Here is a 23,730-nt window from a genome sequence, read left to right as displayed (position 1 = left end):
TTCAATGGGCAACAACGCACACGCGTGTGGATCGGATTTGCCCACTTGAAGTCATCTCTGACTAGCCGAAACAGACGTACTGCATTTGCGTGAAACACCGAGGGTGGCAATTTGCACACGCTCATGGTCCGCCATATCGTCGCATTCGTCATCTTGTGAGTTCCGACTGGCTCACAAGGCTGCAACGTGCGGCCTCTACAATTAGCCCAAAATGACAACATGGCGGGATATGACAGCTTCCCGAACCGCACCGCGAACCACAATATCAAACAAGAACACTGCAGTAGCCCGTGGGTAGAAAAATAGTTCAAGTGTTACAGCGATTAGGCAACTGACAAAATAAACGTCACCACACTGCCAACATAAACGCATAAACGGCTCAAAACCATTCATTCAATGTAACGAAGTAGCAGATACTAGGCGCCATGGGTATTTTCAATGCAGTTTTATATAGACGACCAGGTGGATGAAGGGCACTGCAGAAAAAAAAAAAAGAGAAGGCACTTTCATACACTACTTTGGAATAAGCTCAACTAATTTGGCTCCCACTGAGTCATTACACATAACAGTGCGAAGCATGGAGAGGCAGTGTTTGGAAATTTTAGGGTCAATAATGAACGACTTCTCTCAGAGGTATTGGTACCATTGTGCAGCCTTGAACACCTTGGGTGCCAAATTCCCTGGGGGCATTTTCTTTGGCTAGAGTCTTTTGTCTATGCTCGTCAACTTTCCATAGTGTTGGTCCGACAAGTTTGAGGCTGTGTTCCCACTCTGCGTAAGCAAGTACCATGGCACTGATGGTTGCACCGGAGAGATCACCGTGGTACGTAATTCTCGATTTCTCACCCTGCGATGAGCCCATCAGTGCTGCTGTAGCGTTGCACCAGTAGTGAATCAACGGGTTGGCGGTCGCAGAGTAAGGCGAACGCCGAGACAGGCCGAGGTCACTCAAGTGCGGTGCGTAAAAATGCGCGACGTACAGCTCCTGACCTTTTCGATGGATCATGTAAAGTTCGTCCGCAGCCCGTTCAACAAAGACCCACTCAAGAAGCTCAGTTGTCCCCAGTTCGGTCGCCCTGCACAGACGCGCGATATCGTCGAGGACGGTACAGTGGTTGTATCTCGATACGTGGGCTCCTGCCGTCAGGATGGCCATTTCGTGACGGCGAAAGCGGTACAGGAACATGTCCAAGGCAGCAATTAATGACAGGTAGGATCTGTCTTTAATCCATTCGCCGAATTTCTCCTCAGCGTCCTCTAAATACTGACCACTGCACTTAAATATCTCCAAGATCCATCGTAGGTTGTTGTCGTGCAGGCGCTTTATGTAGTCTGGCCTTCCTCCGTGGCACTTGGCTACGAGAAGGCGGTAGATGCACACCACGAGAGCGAAGAGGCGAGTGCAGTTGGGTATGCGATCATCGTTAGGCGTGGCCGGCGTTTCTGCGCTGACGAGGTCGCCCTGTCCCAACTCTTCAGTGATAGTCAAAAGGTCCCACGGCGATATCATTTCTCCAGCGCAGCCGATGGTCACACCGAACGACTTTCAATCTTGCGTTAGCGTATCCTTGATCTTTGCCCCTTCCGCGTGCATGAACTGGACGACGTACTCGACGGGCAAGCGGCCGGAAGCCAGGCCGGCAGACACGACTCTCGCAAGATCGTCTTCCGAAGCGAAGCAGCGCTTTATGCGAGCGATTGGCTTCGATCCCGGATGTGCCGCGAACCATTCTGACGGGTATTCCGGAGGAGGACGGGATGTGGGCTCACCGAGCGTCCACGAAGACCGCCTGTCTTCCGCCGGTAAGGCAAAGTCATCTTTACGGACACCTTTCAGAGACATTTCACGGAATCCAGACTCACTTCACAACAACGGAAGACTTGGCAAGGCAGGGTATACAATAAAGAACGGCAGGATGTGCCCAAGGGCGTGCCAAACTGACCAAACGGAACTAAATAGCGCGCAGTGTTGCCGTGCTGAAATTTGTCACTCTTCTATATTACGGAAGTTTCCTAAATTTTTCACCAAGAACAACCTGACATGGCTGTGCTATCAAGTATCAACAGAAAAAGGCTGCATTTGTATAATAATTAAGAACATATTGATTAGCTTGACGAATAATCATATACAGTGTGTTATTTTCTGCTACTTGCAACATGGTTTAGTTTCGGGTAGGCTGTGCTAGAAATTAAATACCATGATTTCAAGCTAATGCTGCCACCTCGAGTGCTGCGCTCACGTTCGAGCGGACCTTCGAGAGTGACGGCGCAAGAAGCGTGATAGAGGCGTGCGCCGAGGCGTCGGCGCCCCGCCGCCGACTGTTCTCGCTGCGCCGCCGCAACTGACGTTGGAGAGGCTTCGACGCAAACCATAGAGTTACTATACTGACTCTAGAGGACAAGCTACCCATAGGGCCCATGCATTGAAATCGGGAACCGCAAGAGCGCCGCTATGTTGCTACGCACCGAGGTTGCCAGCTCCTGAGACGCTTGCTAGACTTGGTGACAGTAGTCAGTTTTAATCCGGCAACCGTAGCAGCGTAGCAGCATGGCGTCTCGCTTGTAGTGTCGTGATGTGCGTGTTTGGTCTTTGTAAGTTGGTTATTTATTCTATGTTGCGGGACGGTGTGGGTGTGGTCCATGTTGGCCGTACAGGTGGCAGTTATGCAACCGAGGGATGATCCTGTTGAAGTTTCCGGCGTATGCGGTTTTCAGCGGTCACGCCTGTTGCAGGAGTGTCACTCGACGAGGTTACGAGCTCGAATCTGTGCTCAGATTCCTCGTCGGCTTTCCTAATTCTCTTCGCACGGCCGCGGTATGTTGCAAAAGCCGTTTTCGCATCTATCGTCGCGACGATAGATCGCTTTTTTTATTATTATAAGTACTGATCCAGCTGTAGGGCACATGTAACTGACAAACGGAAGTCTCAGGAGAGCACCTGAGATTATAATAAAGCAGGCGGCGCAGGAACTCCAGGGCACCCAAGGGACAGTGGGGGGTTCAAAGCTCGAAGCAGAACGGTACGTAGGTTGGGGCCGCCGAGGCAGGTGCGTGCCAGGGAGTGTTCGCACGGACAGTTCCCCTCGCACGCGCAGCAGTACCTCGCAAGGTCGAGATACTTTAAAGGCACCTGCGCCCATGAGCTTTCTTTTGCCTCGGTGCAGTGAGCACGACTAACGAGAATAATATGGAAGGCATCCGGTGCAGTCGCGAATGCGTCATGGCAAATGTAGCTCGCGTCGCCTGACGTGTGTAGTAATATCAGAGTTGGTTGTATGAACTTTATGCATAATACGCTTTGTTACGGCACCTTAACGGAATGGGTCTAGAGGACGGTGTTGGTACATTTTTTCGTACCGTCCTAATCCTACACCCCCCACTACAAACACACACACATACCCCCTTTTTTATGTATGCATACAATTCCTTGCCATGACGGATCATAGCCTCCTTTATTGTTGAAAAATATAGGAGGCTATGGACGGATTGACCAGTTCAAGTTGTCAACTTGTCAGTAATTGACATAGGAATCACTGTAATAAACACAATTCCACGATCGGATTGTTTACTTTCATATTTTATTGTAACACTGAGGACTACATAGAACTTTATTTTGTATTTGTGAGAGAAGTATGTGGATATCACGAGCTTAAGCCAATGTGCGATACACAGACAAAGCAGCTGCTACTACATGAACTGCACTGAGGGCCACAAAACACATACGTAATTAAAGGTGCAAAATATAGGGGGAAGCTTCAAAATACGCTCTGTAGCACTGCAAAGTATAACTTATGTGTACAATAAATGTTCAAAAAAACAATGCATCAATGTCCCATTTGCTGCAAGTTTATTATCAAGTTCAAGTTTACTAAGTTTATTATGAGCATATGTACAACAGGAATCTGCTGACACACCCGCAGTCAAGTTGGCTGTTCGAGGTGTGCTGGCTGCCTCAGTGTAAGAAAAAGAAATTGGGTGAATGTCGACACCAGTACCACTGCTTCTTGCCTCTGACCTGCACGTGCCTCCGCGTGAATATTTGAGGCCAACGCAATCCACAGAATAGACAAATGCGTCAGCACACCATCAATCGATATAACAGATAAGGAGCTTGACTACTTTGTATAGAAGGTAGACTCATACCCCGTATAACCACGTGGGCATTCGCGTCAGTATATATACTCTGTGTATTTTGAAATAAATCATATGTTGATAGCCTGCGCTCGTGTTTGTTTCCTTTCTTTTCCCGTCCTCGCGCAGTTCACCTAAAAGGTAATAAACACCAACAAGCCCAGCTGAAAACCCTTCTAATTCTTGATTAAAGAGGGGAATCATTGAATTAAAACATGTATTCTTTCCTCGTTGCAGCTAAAGCTTCGAAACGCTGCGTTAAACTACACCGACTTCTGCATCGGCCCACATCCCGCAGTCTTTTTCTCGTAGCAACTACCGTTATGTATAAACGGTGCAACATCACCGTTTATCAACTCAACATCAACATCAACCGCCATCACGTTTGGCCCAATTAGAACTTGAGGCAAACATCGCTGAAAACAGCACGTTGACGAGAGAAAACAAAGATGGCACTGTAAGTTGTGTACGAACTAGCCAAAGTCACCATGCTACTGCCAGATCGAACAGCTTTTACATTTCTTCACCGGACTACCCATTCCCATCGTTGTATATCATAGACAATCCATATAAAATGAACATAGCTACACACGATTATGCACTACTAAGCCGCAGATTACGCCCTAATTCGTATTCTTCCGGCTTACCTTCGTCCAGTGCCTATGTAGACCCAAGAATCAGCATGTCGCAAGGTCCTTTCGAACGGTCTGATTGAAATCATGCCATCGGTGTCATATGAGCGCCATCACCATCGTTGTCGTCTTGCTATTTTCCTCACGCACACGCTCGAGTAACATAGTGACATACACGAGTGTTTGACCTACATAAATAATTTGGTTCACCATGGTGACGCTTCGACAAACGTTTCGCTAACGTTGGTTCCTTACAGCGCATGGGGTGTGCATTATTTTACTCTTACTGCGATAGCAATTATATAAACACTTCAGGCGTTCTTGCCGTTGGCGTCGCCATGAGGTCCCGTTTAAAGGCCAAGGGCTGCCGTGTTTCCTCACGGCAGCGTTTTGTCAGCGAGTTCCCGTGGTCTTTCAGCGAGATTTGTTCATGTTTTCTTGTGCGCGCGTAACACTATACTTGTTTATTTAGTTAGTATGCCTATGTTTACAAGTTTACACAGGCCGATAAAACTACTGTGCTTATTCACAATGAAACTGCAGCGCGCACGACAATGTGCTGCCTGCAGTTTCATAATGCAAATAGCTACTAGTTCGCACACCTTTCAGTACTTTTATTATGCTTACTTTGTATTGCTGTCCACTAATTTGCTATCGCAGTCGATGCTTCGCATTTCGGGCGGAACTGGGACCTTTTATTGCGACAGCAATTATATTGACACTGCAGGCGCATTCTGCCGTCGTCGTCGTCGTCGTCGTGAGGTTCCGTCTAAAGTCTACAGAAGATAAAATCGTCGCTGCGCGTCGCATGCTATGTTTGCGAGTAAAAGCGTGCGACGGTGAGCCGGCGATCACGGCTCAATCTCGTGCACGCAATGGATGAAAGCGGGGAGGAAGCGCGCCGCCTTCCGTCGCGTGCAAGATTTCGGGGGGGGGGGGGGAGCAGAAACGGGGGGGCGTTCTGTTCCGGGCGGCTCGGGCGTCCGGGCCGCTTTATCTTGAAAGCCATCTGCGACGGGTACACAGTCCGCGCTGCGCTGTATTTTCAAGGCGTAGTTCGCGTTGGTACGAGCAGCTGCACGAAAGTCAATTCGCTCGCTGCTGCTACCGCGTTTCCTCACTGCAGCGTTTTGATAGCGAGTTCCCGCGGTCATTGACTGAGGCTTCTTCATGTACGCTTGTTTACGCATGACACCATGGTTGTTAATTTAGTTATACTCGCGGACAAGTTTCTGTGGCTATGAAGGGAAAGCTGCGGAAGCAAAGCGTACATAGAGCGCTTCGGAAAAGAGTACCGCCTTTTGACCCACGTGAGTTTAGGCTGGGGAAGAGAAAACATAAACGCCTTATTAGCAACAGTTCAATAAGACAGAACACACCACTGAGTGTAAATGTTTACTTATTTAGCGGCTTTCCCCTTCCGCGTCCGGGGAAATGCGAAATCGTCGCACGTGCAAGCAGGGGGAGGGTATTCTGTAAGAGTCCAGCTAGTGGACTGTCCATTTTGACCACTGCTGAATGGATGCAGCTGTACGAGAGAGGAAGAGATGAGCGGCCGTAGCCAATCAGCAGCGGTCGAAATGCACAGTCTGCTAGGTGGACTCTTACAGAATACCCCCCTGCATAGAGTTTCTAAATAAATACCCTAGATGGAAATGTGGCGCTAGTGTCTACGGGGGTTCTCCTGAGCGTTGCCTCAACATACATGGGATGGATGGCAACCACAGGCTTCGGATTGACTTCGCTCTTTAGACTAGCGGCGTTTGCTTACGGCGCAGTAAACGAAGCTATACTCAAATATTATCGCGTAAAAGCTAATTTTATTTCTGCAGCGTCTTATATAATGAACAACACGTTACATAAACTTTGTATAACTTTGAGATTGAAGCACGGTTTACTATGGGACACACCAGGACACACCAGGGTATGCATTCTTGTGCAATTCTGTTCCCGATTTAACGCCACAGAATAATTATTTGTTTATTTTTACAACAGCAATAACAGCCGTGCATGCACTTATATAAAGATACTCATCAAGTATCTTTGGAAATAAAAATTTTGTATTGTGAGAAAATTATGCGCCCTTGAGAGGAAGGCTACAAGTGCCCGTTTTACTCCGGGCGGTCCGTGCTGCCGCCCGCGCCTGGCCAGGCTGCTGTATCTTGAAAGCCACTTCTGACGGGTACAGGGTCCGCTCTGCGCTGTGCTTTCGCGACTTAAGTTGGCGTTGATGCGAGCGGCCGCACGAAGGTCAATTCGCTCAGTGCTGCTGCCGCGTATCCTCACTGCAACACTTTTACAGAGAGTTTCTGCGGTCATCGAGAGAGATATGTGTTTATGTTTGCTTGTGCGTGTTTGACGCCATGCTTGTCATTTTAGTTAGTATGCCTATGTTTACACGTTTATACGACCGATAAATCTACTATTGGTACTTCCTATAGCTAGCTGTCCGCTATTTGCTATCGCAATCGATGCTTCACCTTTCGGTCGGAACTGCGACTTTTTGTTTCTTATTTAACTGTTGTGTTTGTCTGTCATTCTTTCTTGTGTGTTCGTGTCGGGCCGCTGCACAACACTTCCTCTTAGTTAAGTAGGAAGGCAGACAAGCAACATGTCTAGAGGTAAAATAATCAAGTTTGCGGCAGGAAGGCTACATGTTCGCTGCAAAGTGACTTCATCGCACGAGCCTGAAAAGCGGATTTTGAGGCCTTTGCAGAAACACAAGCGAATCGTAGCCTAATAGATTTTTTTCTGCGCGTAGAAACAGGTATTTCAGTCGCCTATTAGGAGAGACGAATACACAAAGGACAGAAATTATCGGCCATCGATGTGATTGTGGTGCAGATGCAGTTAACGCACTTAGTGACAAAGCACTTAGTACATGTCAGGGATTTTGGGTCCTTCCTTCATATTTTCGCTCATTTGTTCGCTGCTATTTTCTTTAAGAATACTGCCTATATTCAAAAGAAATAATCTGAACTCGACTAAGGTTTAGAAGTATATGACGGTGCATTATTAGTCAAAACGTTTTATTTATTAAATTACAAAGGTTAGCCTGCAAGGCAAGGAAGTAAAGCTATATCAAGTTTCAAAATTTTTTCTTCTGATGTTTTATTGTTACACATCCTTAAATAAATAAACGCAGAAGTTGTAGTTAGAAAAAAAAAGCTTCTATTGAGGGAATGGCAGAACTTTCGAGGCATTCGATATATCGTGAGTTTCAAATTTAATGCATATAACGGAATATTTTTTCCTCGTATTAAATGTTAGTGTAATATGAAAAATAAAATACCGGGTACCCCTTTGCATGGTGTCTTTATATTAATCCTAAATTTTCAACAGGGACGTAATTTCGAAGTTGTTGCATGGAAATGAGAAATGTCAATAACGAAATACATGACGCATCACCAAAGGCTTAGGAAATCGGAGTAATAGTGCTAAGTAATAGGTAAATAGAATCAGCGCTTATTCGCTCGAGAATGCCCACGAACATACACCTAAAAATCAAAAGGAAACAACAACTAACTGTAAGATGAATAAAATTTATTGTCACAACACTTCAGCGGAGAAAAAAAGAAGGCACAGACAACGGCAATCTTTATGTAAACTGAAAATGTGACACATAGTTTCCCAATCTCAAGGCTGAAAGCGAACACTCATTATCGAACGCCTTAAAAAAAGGATTTATGCCTAGTGTATTATGCATAATATTTCAGACTGTTTATTAAACAGAGCTACATTGGCTTCAACCCTTGCGGTAATCGAAGAGCAGTGCGATGTGTCGATATCTCCATGGTACATTTATGGAGCAGAACTTAGCATTGAGAATACATCTTTTGTTCATAACCAGTAAGCACAGAGTAGGCCTCGTCATAAATAAGCTAATAACAATGCGGCGGTGCAAATATTTACCTCTAATGGATCGCTGGAGGTAGGTCGCGATTACGCATGTAAGTCCACCGCATTATTTTTTAGTATGAGTAGGTATTTGCAAACTGAGAGCAGTGGAGCTAGAACGCTTCTTTTGTTTTAACATGCTGTTTCGCTATTACTTGCGCTCAACTTCGAATATTCTAGAGCACCCTCCTCCTTCGTTTCAAGGAGGTTGTGTGAAGGTGGTTTCTCCAGGGCGATGACTTAATTGCCAGGGAAACGCTCTATTTGCACTTTTACTGCGTTTGGTGTCTATGTGCTTCCGCGAATAAGAACCAAGAATTGTAGACACCGATAGATAAATCGACCTCTTCTCTTCGGGGCCATTTGATATAGATACAGCTTTTCCCTTTAAGATACAGGCACTCCGGCATGTTTGCGTAGATAGCTGTATTTGCAGGGCGGGCGGACAGCAGCGACGGTTCCAGAGACGTTGCCCTTCGTCGTGCAGTACTCTCCGACACAGGTATCTGGAGTTGAGCGAGCTGCAGGTAAGCTGACGAGGTAGTGCACTATTATACTGGCTAGGCTATTTCATTATGAAGGCTTCATATTACTTGAAACGTCTAAATATTCTCTGTTCATCCTGATACCCGTGGGCTGGTTTCGCATTCCTGCTTTCGTTGTTTATTAGAACAAAGGATAGAAATAATGGTTTCTGTTGCGTTATGAAAGTACCAGTGAATTCAGCCCTGACGCAATGTCCAAGCTATCTTGCGCGGCTCTGATTTTGACAAAGCGAAAGGCGCCACCACTGGCTTAAGGGGGACGAGAAAATGACAATGCCATATTGAATATAGTCGGCTGTCAAAAAACTAGGCCATAGCCAGGGTCAGCCGAGGACGTCGGCAACAAAAGTAATAATTTATTTGGGAAACATGGTTATCTACGCGCGTTCTCTTCGTGTTTGCACGTACAACAGGAGGACATGTTTTGTCCAAGTACCACGTAGTTTCAGTCACTACAGTTGTCCTACTGAGTTTGCTGACTGCGAATGTGTACGGTTAATATTTCAAAATACCTGCAACATGTTGGTACATAGAATAGGTGGCAGATTAAAATGCTAACGCGGCTACAAACCCAGCACGTAGTACATGCATACTGCATTGCACAAAAGATGACAGTCGTGTTCATGTCAGAATCATGGGATTGTGTCCACAATAGTGCATTGTGAGGCTTGCACTGAATTTTGTTGCTTCTCTCACTGTGCAGAGACATCACTCACTACCTCACAACACCACCTCTACAGCATTCTAACCACTGCTTGTGGTCTTCCTGGGTCTTCATAATTATCGGTTCAATGGAAGATAAACCCATGATGCTAATCTCACTCGCTATAGATTCTTCATACATAAAAGAAGAAAAACAAAGCACAATAACACTGTAATATCCCATATAAACTTCTAGTTTAAGCTTAATCGTAAGTACTCCCAAGCGTACGTTGTATCGGACAAATATTTCTGGTGCGCTGAATTTTCTGAACCGTAGATGCAATGCATTCATTTCTAAGCTTGCCATTAAAATTCATGCATTGCCATTTTGGCGCATTATAGCCTGCACGGCTGCTCCGCCATAAAAAATCCCAAGTCATCATCATCATCATCAAAGCTTGCCATTAACCCAATACTTTATCTATCAGTGGTAATTATTCCTTTTTATGACTCAAAACTGAAGTCCCTTTTTGGAATGAGTTCCAGTACCTGGTAGTTTTGGCAAAAATGCAATGGCATCGAAGGTCTAGACATTTCTTGGCGTCATGATTACAAGAACTCGCCCTGATTTCTTACGATCATTATAATCGTTCTTCTAAATCAATAGAAAAGTAGTGAGTGCTGCGGTTAAGTTGAGATGTTCTCGGTTTCGAAGTGTAATTTATTCGAATTAATTATACAGGGCATGCATTTCCCTTTCTAACGCATATTCCGAGCTTAGACCCTGCGCTACGTATATCTTACCTAACGTGCTTTATGCGGGTTAACTTATGCTCTAAATACGTCCTCGCAAGAGCTCTTGTGCGAACGCGTTGGCAAGACTAAGCGATTCTCTCTGTGCAGAAGTGGGCTTATAGCTAAGGTAAACAACCGTTGCACTTTTAGGCATTTGATTCAAGGCTGCTGTGACTGCTGTTTCGAGGCCCACTTCTAACATAGGTGTCCTTGGTGTGGAACGTTGCAAGCTTTTCTCTTCAGTTATCTCCTCAGGCCTCAGATAACAGTGTCTTGCCATTCCTAATGCATTGAGCGAGCCCTTCCTTACGCTTCACGATCACCCTGCTCTTTGTTTGAATTGCGCTTGTCCTCACTGCCGAGAGTTCTTTTTGAAATGTGCCGCTGCTGTCAGATAAGAGCAGTTGTTGCTACACTTAGCGATGATGTTCGGTCTCCGCGATTTTCTGCATTGAGAGCAGGCATCATAAGTTCGGTGCTAGCTGAAAATAATAGCTTGAGAAATGACAGCTTGCTAGAAAAACAGAGTATTATTATAGGACAATGTTTCTGGCTACTATCCTTGTAGGCGGACAGTTATGTTTTATAGAATAACCATTACACCGACTCGTAACCGATACTCAGGAGACTGATCAAGCACCTTTTATGAGCTGATCCCAGCGGCTTCTTCAAATTTATTCTATCGGAGTACATTTAACGAAGCCCCTCCCATGTCATTTATTTTCCTCATTATGCTCACTAAAGCTCTGTCGTCACACTTGTCTTGTGTATTGAAAATACAGCACGCGCGAAATTATACAAGAGATCTTAATGTTGAAACAGCAAAACTTCTGGGTTATCCCACGTTCTATCACCTTGGAAGAGAAAGATATAGAAGTCCTTGACTGTTCCTAAATGTTCTTTGTAATGTTCGCTACACCTGTACAGAACTGATGTGTCACGATGGTTTTTTTTAGTGTTTGTTGTTTGTCACATTATATAGGTCACTTTTCATCTCCTATAAAGTTTCACTTGCCAGACAACCCGTTTCCTATCTTGCTGTGTCGGCGCGCGCTCTGGGCTGCTGTCATGAATCAGTACTTTCGATTCCTACATAACGTCACTAGCTGCTACATTTGGAAAATTCATTATTCGCAAAGTTCCAACGAAATAGAGGTGAAAAAGAGTTCCTAGTAGCCCGCAACTAGCGAATTATCTTCTACAGGGGACCTGAGGCACCAAAGGTCGCTACATCGATGCTCTGGAGAAAAATGAGACTTGATGCGCCGTGTGGTAGCCTCTCCTTCCAAAGGCAGATGATTTCGGGAGAGTGGGTAGCATAGCAACATAGCCAGGAAAATTATGTGGTCTAACGCGGGTAACGTTTGGTCTAAATAAAAATAAAACACAAGAAACCGGCACTTCAATCTGAATACACCGTGAACCATGACGTCAGAGCTGAGGGTCGTTCGCTATATGCATTTTTTTTGTAAACATGAGCCCATAAATCTTAAGCATTGTGTTAGCCACGCCGCGTGAAATGCGACACGTCAGTTTTCAACGAACTAATTTACTGTTGGCTCGTTTCTCATCTTTCTAGTGTACTGGCAAGTTCAAGAATACAGTCAAATTTCAAGTTCCGCAAGGTCGAGGACCAGGTTAAGTCTTTCTAGGACGGCGAAGGTGTTCAGCGGAAGAATTGAATGGAAGTGAAGGTTCTGTGCTGACTACAATTAAGCTGGGTTTTTAAAGAATGCTTTGCAAGCATCAATAAGTCAAACTTTTTGCTAAGGTTGTCAGAAGGCGGATGGGATCTTTGATACTTGTCGAAGCTTCCAAGTTTGAGAACATTAATTAGCACAAGCATTTCAGTCCTCATACAAAGTCCAACGTGTTCGCAGTAAGTCAAGGGCATAACTTCTAAAGGGAAGAACGACTCGGAATACAATGAAATGTGAATAAATGCTGCTCATACCCGAACAAGATTTTTACGGCGAGTCAAACATACGACGAAAACGAAAGAAGGAAGATACAAGAAAACGAGAGTGAAAGGAAGCTAATGTTTTCTGGAAGACAGCACACAACCTTTGGGAATATTATTAGTAAGTCAAGCGGTGTTAGTTCCGAGTAATTCGCTGGCCTAAGGCTGGTATTTGAAGCTGTCCACAGGAACATCGTCGCTTGAATACACGGAAACAGTGGCCGTGAAAGTAATTTGCAGAAAATGCTGCGCCAAGCTTTAAGATAGGCGCAAGGAAGTGGTCGTTGGTGATCCTGTGTGTTTTGAAATTGCGTAAGCAAGTACAAGAAACATAAAAGCGAGATTTAAATACGATTCGCCTGTCCTGGAACTGAGAATTGGGTAGCAGAAAGTGCACACTTACTAAGCACGAGTATTTCGTCAGAATATAGACGCGAATGTACTGCCTCATTGGTCAGTAATCCCCGACACCCGTGGTGCGAAGATAACTGAAGCACATGCGACAGAACTTCCGTAATACGAGAGATAGTTGCTACATTACGTCAACTAGGGCACCAGCGCAACGCTGCTTAAAAAAAACTGAAGGGAAAGGAGGAAGAAAAACAAGATGGCGGCGCACACCTTTGTGGCATTGGACTATGTGGTGCTCGTGTCCTTTCTCCTGCTGTCGGCGGGAATCGGCGTGTTCTTCGCCTGGCACGACCGCCGTGGGAATTCCAACCGACGGTTCCTGACAGCCAACAAGCAGATGAACTGGCTGCCGGTGTCCCTCTCCATGACAGCCAGTTTCCTGTCGGCCGCTTCGGTCCTCGGTCTGCCTTCAGAGGTGTTCGTGCGTGGTTCAACTTTCGGGCTTGGTGTCATATCTACCACTCTAGCGATCCTCATGGCTGCGTTTATCTTCATGCCGATGTACTACAAGATGGACATCACCAGTATTAACGAGGTACAGACACATATTTAGGTCTCCTGCAATTGTCATGTTCTGGTGTAATTGCACTGTTTTTGTGACAGCTGCTGGCAGCAAGTAGTTATATAGGTGTCTGAGGTATCGCAGATGCCCAGGTGTTTTGGTCGATGCAAGAAAAATAAGTAAATGCAATCTGGCGATCTCGGGCTGTTTGTTAACGCTTCTTGATGCAGCGCTGTTTTTATTTGAAAGTGTAACTGCACGTACATTACCAAATGCACGCAGGAGCACCGTTATTTATGTTGATCACCTCTTAAGGAACAGGACTTATTTAAACTGACTTGTTGGCTAGAATACCAACGTCCAGTTTGATAAAATTGGCTATTATATACGGCGTGGCCTAAGGTAAAATCAATCTTATCACATACCCAGAGGAGGTTTACATGAGCTATGATACCTGTTGTGCGGTTATCGAACATTTGACTTAGGGCAAAGCGCAAAATAGCACGTAGGACAACAGAACGGAACGAGGACACAGCGTCCATGATCGTCAATGAGCGTTAAAGGCACAGACCTCAATGATCGCTTACGGGAACATTAGAACAATGTTAATAATCTGGTCAAAACTGGTCATCTAGGCGCACACTGCTTGCATTGTGGCTGTAAACCCTTGTTCGACAAACCGCAAGTGACATCAGGAAGCCCAGATCAAGTGACTAGGGAGATCATCGAGGCGTTCGAAATGATTAGAGACGATAACTCATCGTTGCCCATCTGTGTCGCTGTCAAAAAAAGAAATCATGTTCTATCGCGGTAGTGGCCTATGGTGGATGATTTTGCCGAAAATAAATATATGTTGGCCGGTGGCCTTTTTTTTTCTTCCTGTTGTACTATGACATATATGGGGTAAGTATGTGCAATAAAATTCAGTTGTTAGTAGCGCTGCTTCTTCGTTCCCTTCTGTTCTACGTGCTTCTTGCGCTTTGCCTCAAGTTATGCAGTACCAACTAGCCCATCAGTCTGCTCTTTTGTGTATAAAGTGATCTGAGTTTTATTTTTAGCTTTCCTCAGCAATGTGCTAATCTGCGCTAAAATGTACAAACCAGACGCTAGGAATGCTTCCATAAAGCTTGAAGTTTTTTGAACTGTTATCAATAATAATCTAGTCCTAAAGGTATGACTATCGCATTCATATTACGTTGACGCTTCGATATGCGGCGAAGAATAAAGTTTACCACGGAATGCTCTATATTTAACGAGTTTGTCTAGGGGAAAAAATTGGCAATGCACTTCAAATTTGAAGCTACAATTAATTCGTGTTTCTTGCAGTATCTGGAGAAAAGGTTCACTTCACGGGTCATCAGGAAGATAGGGTCCATACTTTTCATCGTGCACACGGTGAGAAGAATTTGCTTCAGAGATAGAGACAGAAATTATGTCTTTTCATGTCATTTTGCACGCGTGTTATTACTAAGCAAAGTGGTTCGTGCGGCTAGATGAACATTAATACGTGTCCTAGGAGAAAGTGTGACACGAAAAGCGTCCGGTTGTAGAACTGGCGCCCTGTTTACAGTTACGCTGTTTACATATGGACATTGCCGTGTGACGACACGGAGATGCCCATATGTAAACAGAATATTTGTTCTGTATCTATTGGACATGTAGTCCTCAAGCGGAGGGGACACAGCTAATGTTTCGCTATTTCGCCAAGCTATATCCAGTATTCTTTCTTCGATTTTTGATATTTACCGCAGCAATGCACTTAATGGTACGTTCACTGCATTGAAAGTCGACTACGAATGGCCTTAGCTGTGGAATTGTGTGATCTAGATAATCTACCATTCTTTGTAAATGGCAACAAAAGTCAACTATCGGCAGACTTTCCCCGTTCTCGATACTCATCTGGGTATATCTCCTAAAGCTTTCTTGGTGTAATTCTTCTGTAAGTTGCCAGCTTATCGGCTTGTGTTATTTCTTATTGCATCCGTTAGAGTTTTGTATCGTGGTTCGCCTTGCACTCTCAAGTGATAAGACAATTTATTTTATTTGCTGGATTCGCTCAACCTGCACAACGTATAAAATTTAAAAAAATATTCAAGAGGCAACTGAAAAATTTAAATATAGAAACCTGCGTGCCTAACATTTTCGTAAGAGGCACTCAAGAAAAAAGTCAGCATTGTCTCTATATGTTGCAGCTGCTCTACCTGGGCGTTGCATTATACGGTCCGTCACTTGCCCTCGGGTCTGGTAAGCTACTTCCAGATTCCTGTTTATCGAAATATGTAGATGCATTTTCTGTAATTCTTTCTGCATAATATGAAAGTACCAGCATGTGAGGCTCAAGGAGCTAAGTGTACACTTGCCTCTTTCATGCGTTGGTGGTTGCGGGAAATAAACGCACAAGGATTTTGCAATGGACAAACTCTTTTCCAGCACAACAGCGAATCATGTTTCTGTGCAATCGCCGCTAACTTTTAAGCAAAATTACACCCTTTTGCCACACAACAATAATCGTAATCTGTCTTGTCCGCATTTCCTTTCCTTAACGCGGCGAGCCCGGTACTTCCAAGTCACGAACGGAATGCCCGTTATCAGCATGACAGAGCATTCTCGACAGGAAAGTAGCGAGCGCAGCGTTTTCAAGGAAGGAAACGCAAGCAAGTCAGATGGAGATTATCGTTGTGTGCCAAATGTAGACCCCAAAGGGTGTACATTTGCTTAAGAGTGCACACTTTTACACTCTAAAAAAAGTTTGCACCCTTTGGGGTGTATCTCTGCCACACAACGATAATCGTCATCTGCTTTGCTTGCGTTTCCTTTTTTGAAAACGCCGCGCCCGCTACTTTCCTGTCGAGAATGCTCTGTCCTGCTGATAACGGGCATGCCGTTCGTGACTTGGAAGTACCGGGCTCGCTGCGTTAAGGAAAGGAGAGAGAGAGAGCAAATGATAAATGAAAGGTAGGGAGGTTAACCAGGACTGAGCCCGGTTGGCTACCCTACACTGGGGAAAGGGAAACGGGGACGGAAAGATTAAAGAAAGAAGAGAAAGTCCACCGGGGATATCGTTCAGTCACTCAGTCCGGATCACAGACGCTGACTCAATCCTGTATCTTTCAAATATCGCAGCAGCGCTTTTGTGGCCTTTTGTAGCTGCGATATGCGAGGCCATGGACCCAAGATCTTGTTCAAGGTGAACGGTTTTCTATCTAACTGGTTGAGAGCTGTGCAGAGTTCTTGTCTTTCATTTTCAAATGATGGGCAGTAGCACAGTAGATGGTCTATAGTTTCTTCGACACCGCAGGCATTGCACTCGGCGCTATCAGCCATTCCAATTAAAAACGTATATGCATTCGTGAATGCGACGCCCAAGCGTTAGCGGCACAGCATTGTTTCCTCATTACGCGCAAGCCCTGGTAACAGCCGCAGTTGCATAGATGGATCGAGGGAATGCAATCGATGTTGAGTGAAATCAGGTGTGTGCCACTTCTCCAATGTCATACGGTGCGAGGGCCCAGGACGCGGCCCGAGCTCAAGGCATTCTGGAATGAGGACGCCTCTCCGAAGCTTCATTCACCGAATAAAAATGTTTATTCTCTCTCTCTCTCATACGGTGCGCTAGCTTGCCTAAGTGTTGGGCTGCGTCAGTCCGCGATAAAGGCATAGAAACAAGGGTTGCTCCTTCATGTGCTTTCTTAGCAGCTTCGTCAGCGACGTCGTTGCCGGAGATACCGCAATGGCCAGGCAGCCACTGAAACACGACGTCGTGCCCTTTCGCAATCATGTGATGGTGCATTTCTCGTATCTCCGATACGAGTTGTTCACAGGATCCGCGACGAAGAGATGACAGAAGACATTGTAATTAAGGAAAGGAATTAAGGAAAGGAAATGCGGACAAGACAGATGACGATTATCGTTGTGAGGCAAGAGGGCGTTATTTTGCTTAAGAGTGCAGTAGTTCAATGGCTCTGGCGTTCCGCTGCTTAGCTCGTGGCGGCGCGTTCGATCTCGGCAGTGGTGAGCCGCATTACGATTGGCGCTGAATACCAAAAATGCTGGCGTACTTATCGTTAATTCCACTGGTCGATCTAGAGCGGTAGGCCGGATCGACGAGAGAACAATAAAACCCGGTACAGGGCGACGCTATCCAGATCGACCAGAGAAAAAAAAAATAAACAAGCTCAGGCAGGAAGTGCAGTGCAAGTTTGGCCCCACGTTTGCCGGCCATATCAGACTACGCCTCAAAAAGAGCTGAGAACCGCCGAGTCGGTCAATTCGGAAGCGACTGCAACGCGTGCTCGTTTTCGTAATTCCGGTGAAATCCGACTCTGCTTGGCGGATGAACAAGGAGCGCTCCGTCACAGAGCGGGTTCATCCAAAAGATTGAGCAGTGGAAAACGAAAACTTGCTCTAGATCGTCCAGTGGAATTAGATTTCTCTATCTCAGAGTCGAAGAGAAAGGGTGCTGCAGTGGAAGCCGCCGTTAGAATTAGGCACTCGGCAAATAACTCTGGGTGGTCGAAATTAGGCCTGATTTCGCCACTACGGAGTGCCTCATAATCGGATAGTGGTTTGGGCATGTAAAAACCAAGGTATGTTTCTATGTACCTCACTCGTTTATACACCTGTCTTAAAAGTCAACCGCAGCGAAATTTTTACTTTTGAACCAATCTTGGTAAAGCCACAAAGCGGATAATTGAATAATTTTTTTGTGTGTGAACTTAGCAGCCTTTAAACGACATACAGTAAACTCTCAGTTGTACGAACGTCGGTTTATCGAATATTTCAGAATAACGAACTTTTGAAAATCCCGAACAGTCTTGCACTTCAAACTTTTCCACTTCAATTGCACTTCAAACTTTTGACTCTGTATGCCATGTCTTATGTTGGTCTAGTGAATATTCAGTTTAGTGAACTTTCAGTTAAGTGAACTATTTCCTTCGGTCCCTTGAAGTTCACTCAAGTGAGAGTTCCCTGTATAAGGCAGGTGATAATTGCACCTGGTGATATCACTATGTAGTAAGTAACCGCACGCCGCGTCCGAGGTTTCTTCACATGGCGAGGGCACTCAAGCTGGCTCGCTTAGCCATGCCTGGAGAACCAGCGACCAATGCGAGCCCGCGGTAGTGTGAAAGTAGTCCTCTATTATATGTCTCATCGCGGCATTCCGCGGCTGCCGCGGTATCAACCTTACTCAGCAGCATGGCCTCCGATAATGCGGGGGTTATGCCGTGGAGCCGCGCGTTAGGTCATGCCTCATTTCCAGCCATCGGTAATGATGCTGTTTCTCTTTTTAATTTCAATATGAAAAATGACCATTTTGGCGAGATTCTCCTGACATCCCCACTCGTACTTCAACAGTAAAAGTTTACACGGCACCTCCTCTATATCTTAGTTATCCAATCCTAAGCTAGGCATTTTACATGGTTCGAAAATTCGCTGCAGTTGTTCTTTAAACGTAGCTTCCCTTGATTTTCCTCACTGTGTCTGGGCGCTGCCATCTTACGAAATAGCGCATACCTAGCACAACATTACCATCAGTTTGATTTCGGGACAGCATCTGTGCTAAAATGTTTGAACCTTTCTTTTGTAGCTGTTGGTAGATGCTCAATTGCTTATTTTGCTGCATTTATTATTGCCGTACAAAAGTTACAGGGACACCCAAGGCGAAATTACGCCGTCAACGTCGCCGTGAGTTTCTTTATAAAGTCAAGCGCGATAAGCTCCTCTCGCGCCCTTACTCCATATGTTGTAGGTGTGAGGGGAAGCTTGCGAGGGTGAGGAGGAGGCATTCTAGTCTGAAACACGACCAATGATGGTGGCAGGGACTAGGACGAGCTGAGCGCTAGTCTGCGCTTCTAGCGCGGTCTTGCGCCGCCCGTGCCCTATCTTGGAATAATGTTTCAGTGAGTCCCGTACTCCGGTAAACGGGCGGAAAACCGCGTGAGTGGGGCCGTCAACGCAGGCCATCTATGGAAGCAGAAATTAACCAGACAAACACAAAGCTAATATTGCAGTTACCAAGTGCATTCCAATTCAATGATGACACAGATTTTCTGAAGTGGGGTAATTGCATGCCTATTTGCACTGAAAATTTACGCCAGCATTTTGTGAAATTCCGGAAACGCCAAAACTCTCTATTATCCAGCGAGCGCAACAGTTTGACGAGCCGAGATCGCTCGCGTCTGGAAGCGCTCTGCTTGCGCGCGCGTCTAGAGTTGCAGGTCGCGTAATGTGAAGTTTCAGAGACACTTAAAAAGGAGAGGCCACAGTACCGTTCACTCTCCCCTGTTGGCGCTCTTCATCGCGATAGCGTTGTGAGAGCGAGTGGTCGCGGTCATCGAGAGGGTTTCATGCATATGTTTCTGTGTGCGCGTGATAACATGTATGGTAATTTTATTAGCAAATCAATGTTTACTGGCTGATCATACTACGAACCTTACTTCGTGGAGTTGTGTAATATTTTGCTATCGCTATCAGTGCTTTTTCTTCAGAGCAAACTACAAAATGCTCTTGTGTTGCTGCCATTCTACGTAGTTCAATGTGTTACGTGCACGCATGTTATTGTGTATTGCTCTTTATATTTTCATTGTGTCCTTAGTCCCTCATATTGTGTTTAAGTGTAACAAAGGAAAGCTGTGTCCGCTGATATACTTGTTTGGAAATACTTGTGCTCTTTCACTATTTCGTCGCGATATCTTTACAATGCATATTGCATCAGCTGATATATGCACTTTTGATATTTGTGATTTCAATTCTCAGTAGTATAACATGCGCTTTATTGTGGTCCTTATTATGCATAAATTCTGACCTGTTTGGTCTATCTGATTGGAGTCTACTGTAGACAAATGAATATTGGATAGATTCTTCTGACATCTTGCTTATGTCATTGTCTTCATGATTTATGTGAGGCAGTTAAAAATGGCATCTCGGCAAGGGATGAACAACGTTTCACAACAAAATGCACTGTGGTGATGGACCTTGTCAAAATATTGGAATATGTTAAGCTGATGTAATAGCCCACTTTGCTGTACCTGTAGAAGCGGCTTACGCGGCAACGTTAAGTGCCAAAGAGCGACTTACCGTGAAAACAGTTTAGCATCGGCTTAAATCACCTAGTGACCAGAACAAACACAACTGTCATCCTATCAACGTTGCCTTCATGGCATATAGAGTGTGTAGTTCTAAATGGAGCCGTTTTTTATTTTCCTAAATACTTATCCTGCAGTGACCGGTTTCCCGGTATGGTCTTCCATACTCTTGAATGGCGCCGTCTGCACATTCTATACGTCAATAGTAAGTGCAATATTCTCACCGTTATAACGATTACGGCAATCAGATTACGGATTACTCTTACATGTTTTTTAACGCTTGAATATTTTGTGTCTATGTCGATAAGCGCAGTGTCAAGTGCTATAGGGATGTTTAAGCGCAATGCCATGGAGATGATGATAATATTTTGTCATGATAATATTTTTAGAACCTATTCTTGTTGGCGGTAATCAGCCTCTGTGTTTTAAACGCGGAGTGCGTGAATTATTTGTACTCATTGAGCGATTCTGAAATCGCAAACCCTAAGCAACAATGTAAATAGGTAATTCAGACAAACCAGTACCGATAATGCACTAAATTTTTTATAGAAATGTTGTGATTAGCCCCATTCTAATGAATGCTGTATATGAGTGATATATTGTGTCAATTTCGTATATTTTTTCGAGAATTTTGGTTAGTACACGCTACTGTAATTGCGCATATCTTGTTTGTTTATATAAGTGATTTTTATTCTCTCTCTTTTTTTTGAAATTATATGTATCTGTATGCTTCCTCACTGTTTACTGAAACTGCGCCAGGAGAACTGTGTCAAGAATCCTGTCAAGCTGATACTCTAGTAACCTTTATATGATGTCCTTGCGTCTTTTTCGATTTCTTAAAATTTATCTGTTTCTTTTTGTCTCAGCATAATATCATTCGTTAAAGACATTATACTGTTGCATTAGATCATTGTACTCAGCAGTCATATTTCACTGAAAAGGAATGCTAAGTAAGCTGAAACTGATATACCATGTGTCTCAACTAACATTTAGCTAAGCTGTTCAAAGCAAAAAAAAAAAAAAATTTCCCAGTGCAAGGTAGCATTATCAGACCCATGGCAATCGGCCGACAGACTTCTGACGACCGAACATTGTGGTTCTCATGATCGTGCCTTGCGCCGTTTTTTTCAATACCTTTTTTGTAAAAGCTTGGCTAATTCCTGATGGAACAGCTTATATATGAGACTTACTATATCGGTGTTATAGTTAACATTTTATGCACACACACAAAAGAAAGAGATACGGTGCAGGCATCCATAATGCGGACCTAATTGCTTGTCAGTACGTTTAGATCCCAAATGTTGAACATGACATTTGGCAGCTTGCAGGGAGATAATTGCAGCGCCAGCGAAACGACTGCAGGTGTCAAAAGAGCTTTTGAGGGCTGCGTGGCACTAACATCACCGAATGCTACGTGCTTTCTTTTTCCATCAACCAATTTACCGCATATAAATAAGGTCAATTGAACGTTATGCCCTGCCTTATGAATGTTGATTTGCTTTATGATTTCAATGTCGTGTCTCATGTATTACATTTGTTCTCTGGTCTCCTAGTTCGTTTAAAAAGCAGACGTGTTTCCCAACAGTACATTACCATATAGGAAGCTGTATTCGTAGAAAAAAAAACAACAAAAAAAGAAAAAATCATCTTTATGTGGAACCCTGTCTTTTACAGCGAAGCTGTTAAGGGCTAGTTCCCCCAGGATCGTGTCCATGTGTCGACACAAAATTATCATAATCTGGATTGGCTACAGCATCGTCGACTTCTTCCACAGCTGGCTCGTTGACGCCCCTCGGCGCTACCGCGCGAACGCCCTCGTGACGCTGCTCGCGCGTTCTTCATCGTCATTAATTATTTATTAAATAGGAACACACAAAGACGTAACCAATTTTACAACGAAGCTGTTAGGGTCTAGTTCCCTCAGGATCGTGTCCTTGTGTAGACACAAAACTCCCCATACATGGTCCGATCCTGAAGATAGTGCAATGTCTGGCCGATTTGCGGCGGAGATGCTGCTCGGCATTAAAAGGCTCACATTATACAGCATCGCTGTTCATTCTTCTTCACAAAGTGGAAGGGTACTGAGTTTTCCTGTTGACTATATCGCGCCGGGAACGCTTTAACGGACGATGCGTTGACTTGCGCAGCCGAATCATAACAAGCCGAAAACGCATCCCCGCATTCTGAAGGACACTAGCACATTACTGCTGATCACTTACGAGGAAGGGCACAGTGAGTGGCTAGTAGACATGAAACAACTCAGCAATGACAGCGGGAACTCCATCCCGGTGACTGCATGCCAAAACTACAGACGAGGCACTTGCCTAGATGTTATCCGCATAGTCAATATCACTGAAATCAATGAAATGCTGATGTAGGACATCCATGCCCAGACACTTCGCATAGTTTTAGAACGACTCATGGGGAAAGCAGGCGCATGCCTAGTTACCTTCGAAGGAGACAAGTCACCTCGTGCAGTTACTTGGCGTCTCCGAATCACCCCCGTAATGGCATACGAGATGCACTTTCTGGTGCTCCAAGACTTTCACTGACCAAACCGTAAAAAGAACATTTGTCCACACCCCGCGATTGAGTGAGGAATTAATCCAGAGCAAGGTGAATGTACTAATATGGACATGCTTTCTTATTTTCTCGAATATCTTTTGTGGCTTTTTTTAGTCGGATCAGAGTTCGTCTTGGCGACATTTGGAGCGATGAAATTGGTATATTTCATGGCGTACCACAGGGGAGTGTTCTATGTCCTTTATTATTTAACATCGCCATGACGAATCTCTCAAGAGCACTAAACCGTCGAACATTATTGAAAATGTCTATATATGCCGGTGATATCCGCATATGGGTCTCCGGCTACCAGCATCGTGATCATTTCGCACAAATAGCTCAGGGAGCAGTAAATGCCGTTCAAGGCCACTTGACAACGCTTGGATTATCCCTATCAGAAAATAAATCATCATTCATGCTATTTCCTGGAATTAAGAGCAAATCTACACACTTCAAAAAGCTGAATTTTAACAGGTACCAGATTCGACAAGTCCCCAACGTTTGATTTCTTTGCATTACCTTGGACCACAAGCTACACTTGCGCCGCGCTGTGTACCACGTTGTGGCA

The 23,730-nt window shown here is 44.8% G+C and overlaps 2 protein-coding genes across 3 annotated transcripts in view; one reads left to right on the top strand and one right to left on the bottom strand.

Moving 5' to 3' along the window:
- Positions 1 to 607: 607 nt before the first annotated feature.
- On the bottom strand, positions 608 to 1,510 carry LOC140219076 (uncharacterized). Its single transcript, XM_072288950.1, has one exon. The coding sequence runs from the start codon at positions 1,508 to 1,510 to the stop codon at positions 608 to 610; it is 903 nt and encodes a 300-aa protein (XP_072145051.1).
- Positions 1,511 to 8,309: 6,799 nt separating this feature from the next.
- LOC126522547 (sodium-coupled monocarboxylate transporter 1-like) overlaps positions 8,310 to 23,730 on the top strand; it is a 47,271-nt gene continuing 31,850 nt past the window's right edge. The window contains exons 1-5 of one of the 2 annotated variants that reach the window (XM_055066469.2): positions 8,310 to 9,187; positions 12,222 to 13,548; positions 14,842 to 14,910; positions 15,708 to 15,759; positions 20,738 to 20,805. In XM_055066469.2, the coding sequence (XP_054922444.2) occupies positions 13,210 to 13,548; positions 14,842 to 14,910; positions 15,708 to 15,759; positions 20,738 to 20,805 (528 nt within the window). In that variant the 5' untranslated portion in view covers positions 8,310 to 9,187; positions 12,222 to 13,209. The remainder of the gene's footprint in view (positions 9,188 to 12,221; positions 13,549 to 14,841; positions 14,911 to 15,707; positions 15,760 to 20,737; positions 20,806 to 23,730) is intronic. The other variant, XM_050171315.3, reaches the window with a different exon arrangement.

This window comes from Dermacentor andersoni, chromosome 6, assembly GCF_023375885.2.
Source record: "Dermacentor andersoni chromosome 6, qqDerAnde1_hic_scaffold, whole genome shotgun sequence".
In the NCBI taxonomy this organism is placed as follows: domain Eukaryota; kingdom Metazoa; phylum Arthropoda; class Arachnida; order Ixodida; family Ixodidae; genus Dermacentor; species Dermacentor andersoni.
This window is presented reverse-complemented; position numbering and strand designations above follow the sequence as displayed.

Bases quoted from the DNA above. Each gene is read 5' to 3' on its own strand.
- LOC140219076 (XM_072288950.1), bottom strand. From the start codon at position 1,510: ATGATATCGCCGTGGGACCTTTTGACTATCACTGAAGAGTTGGGACAG.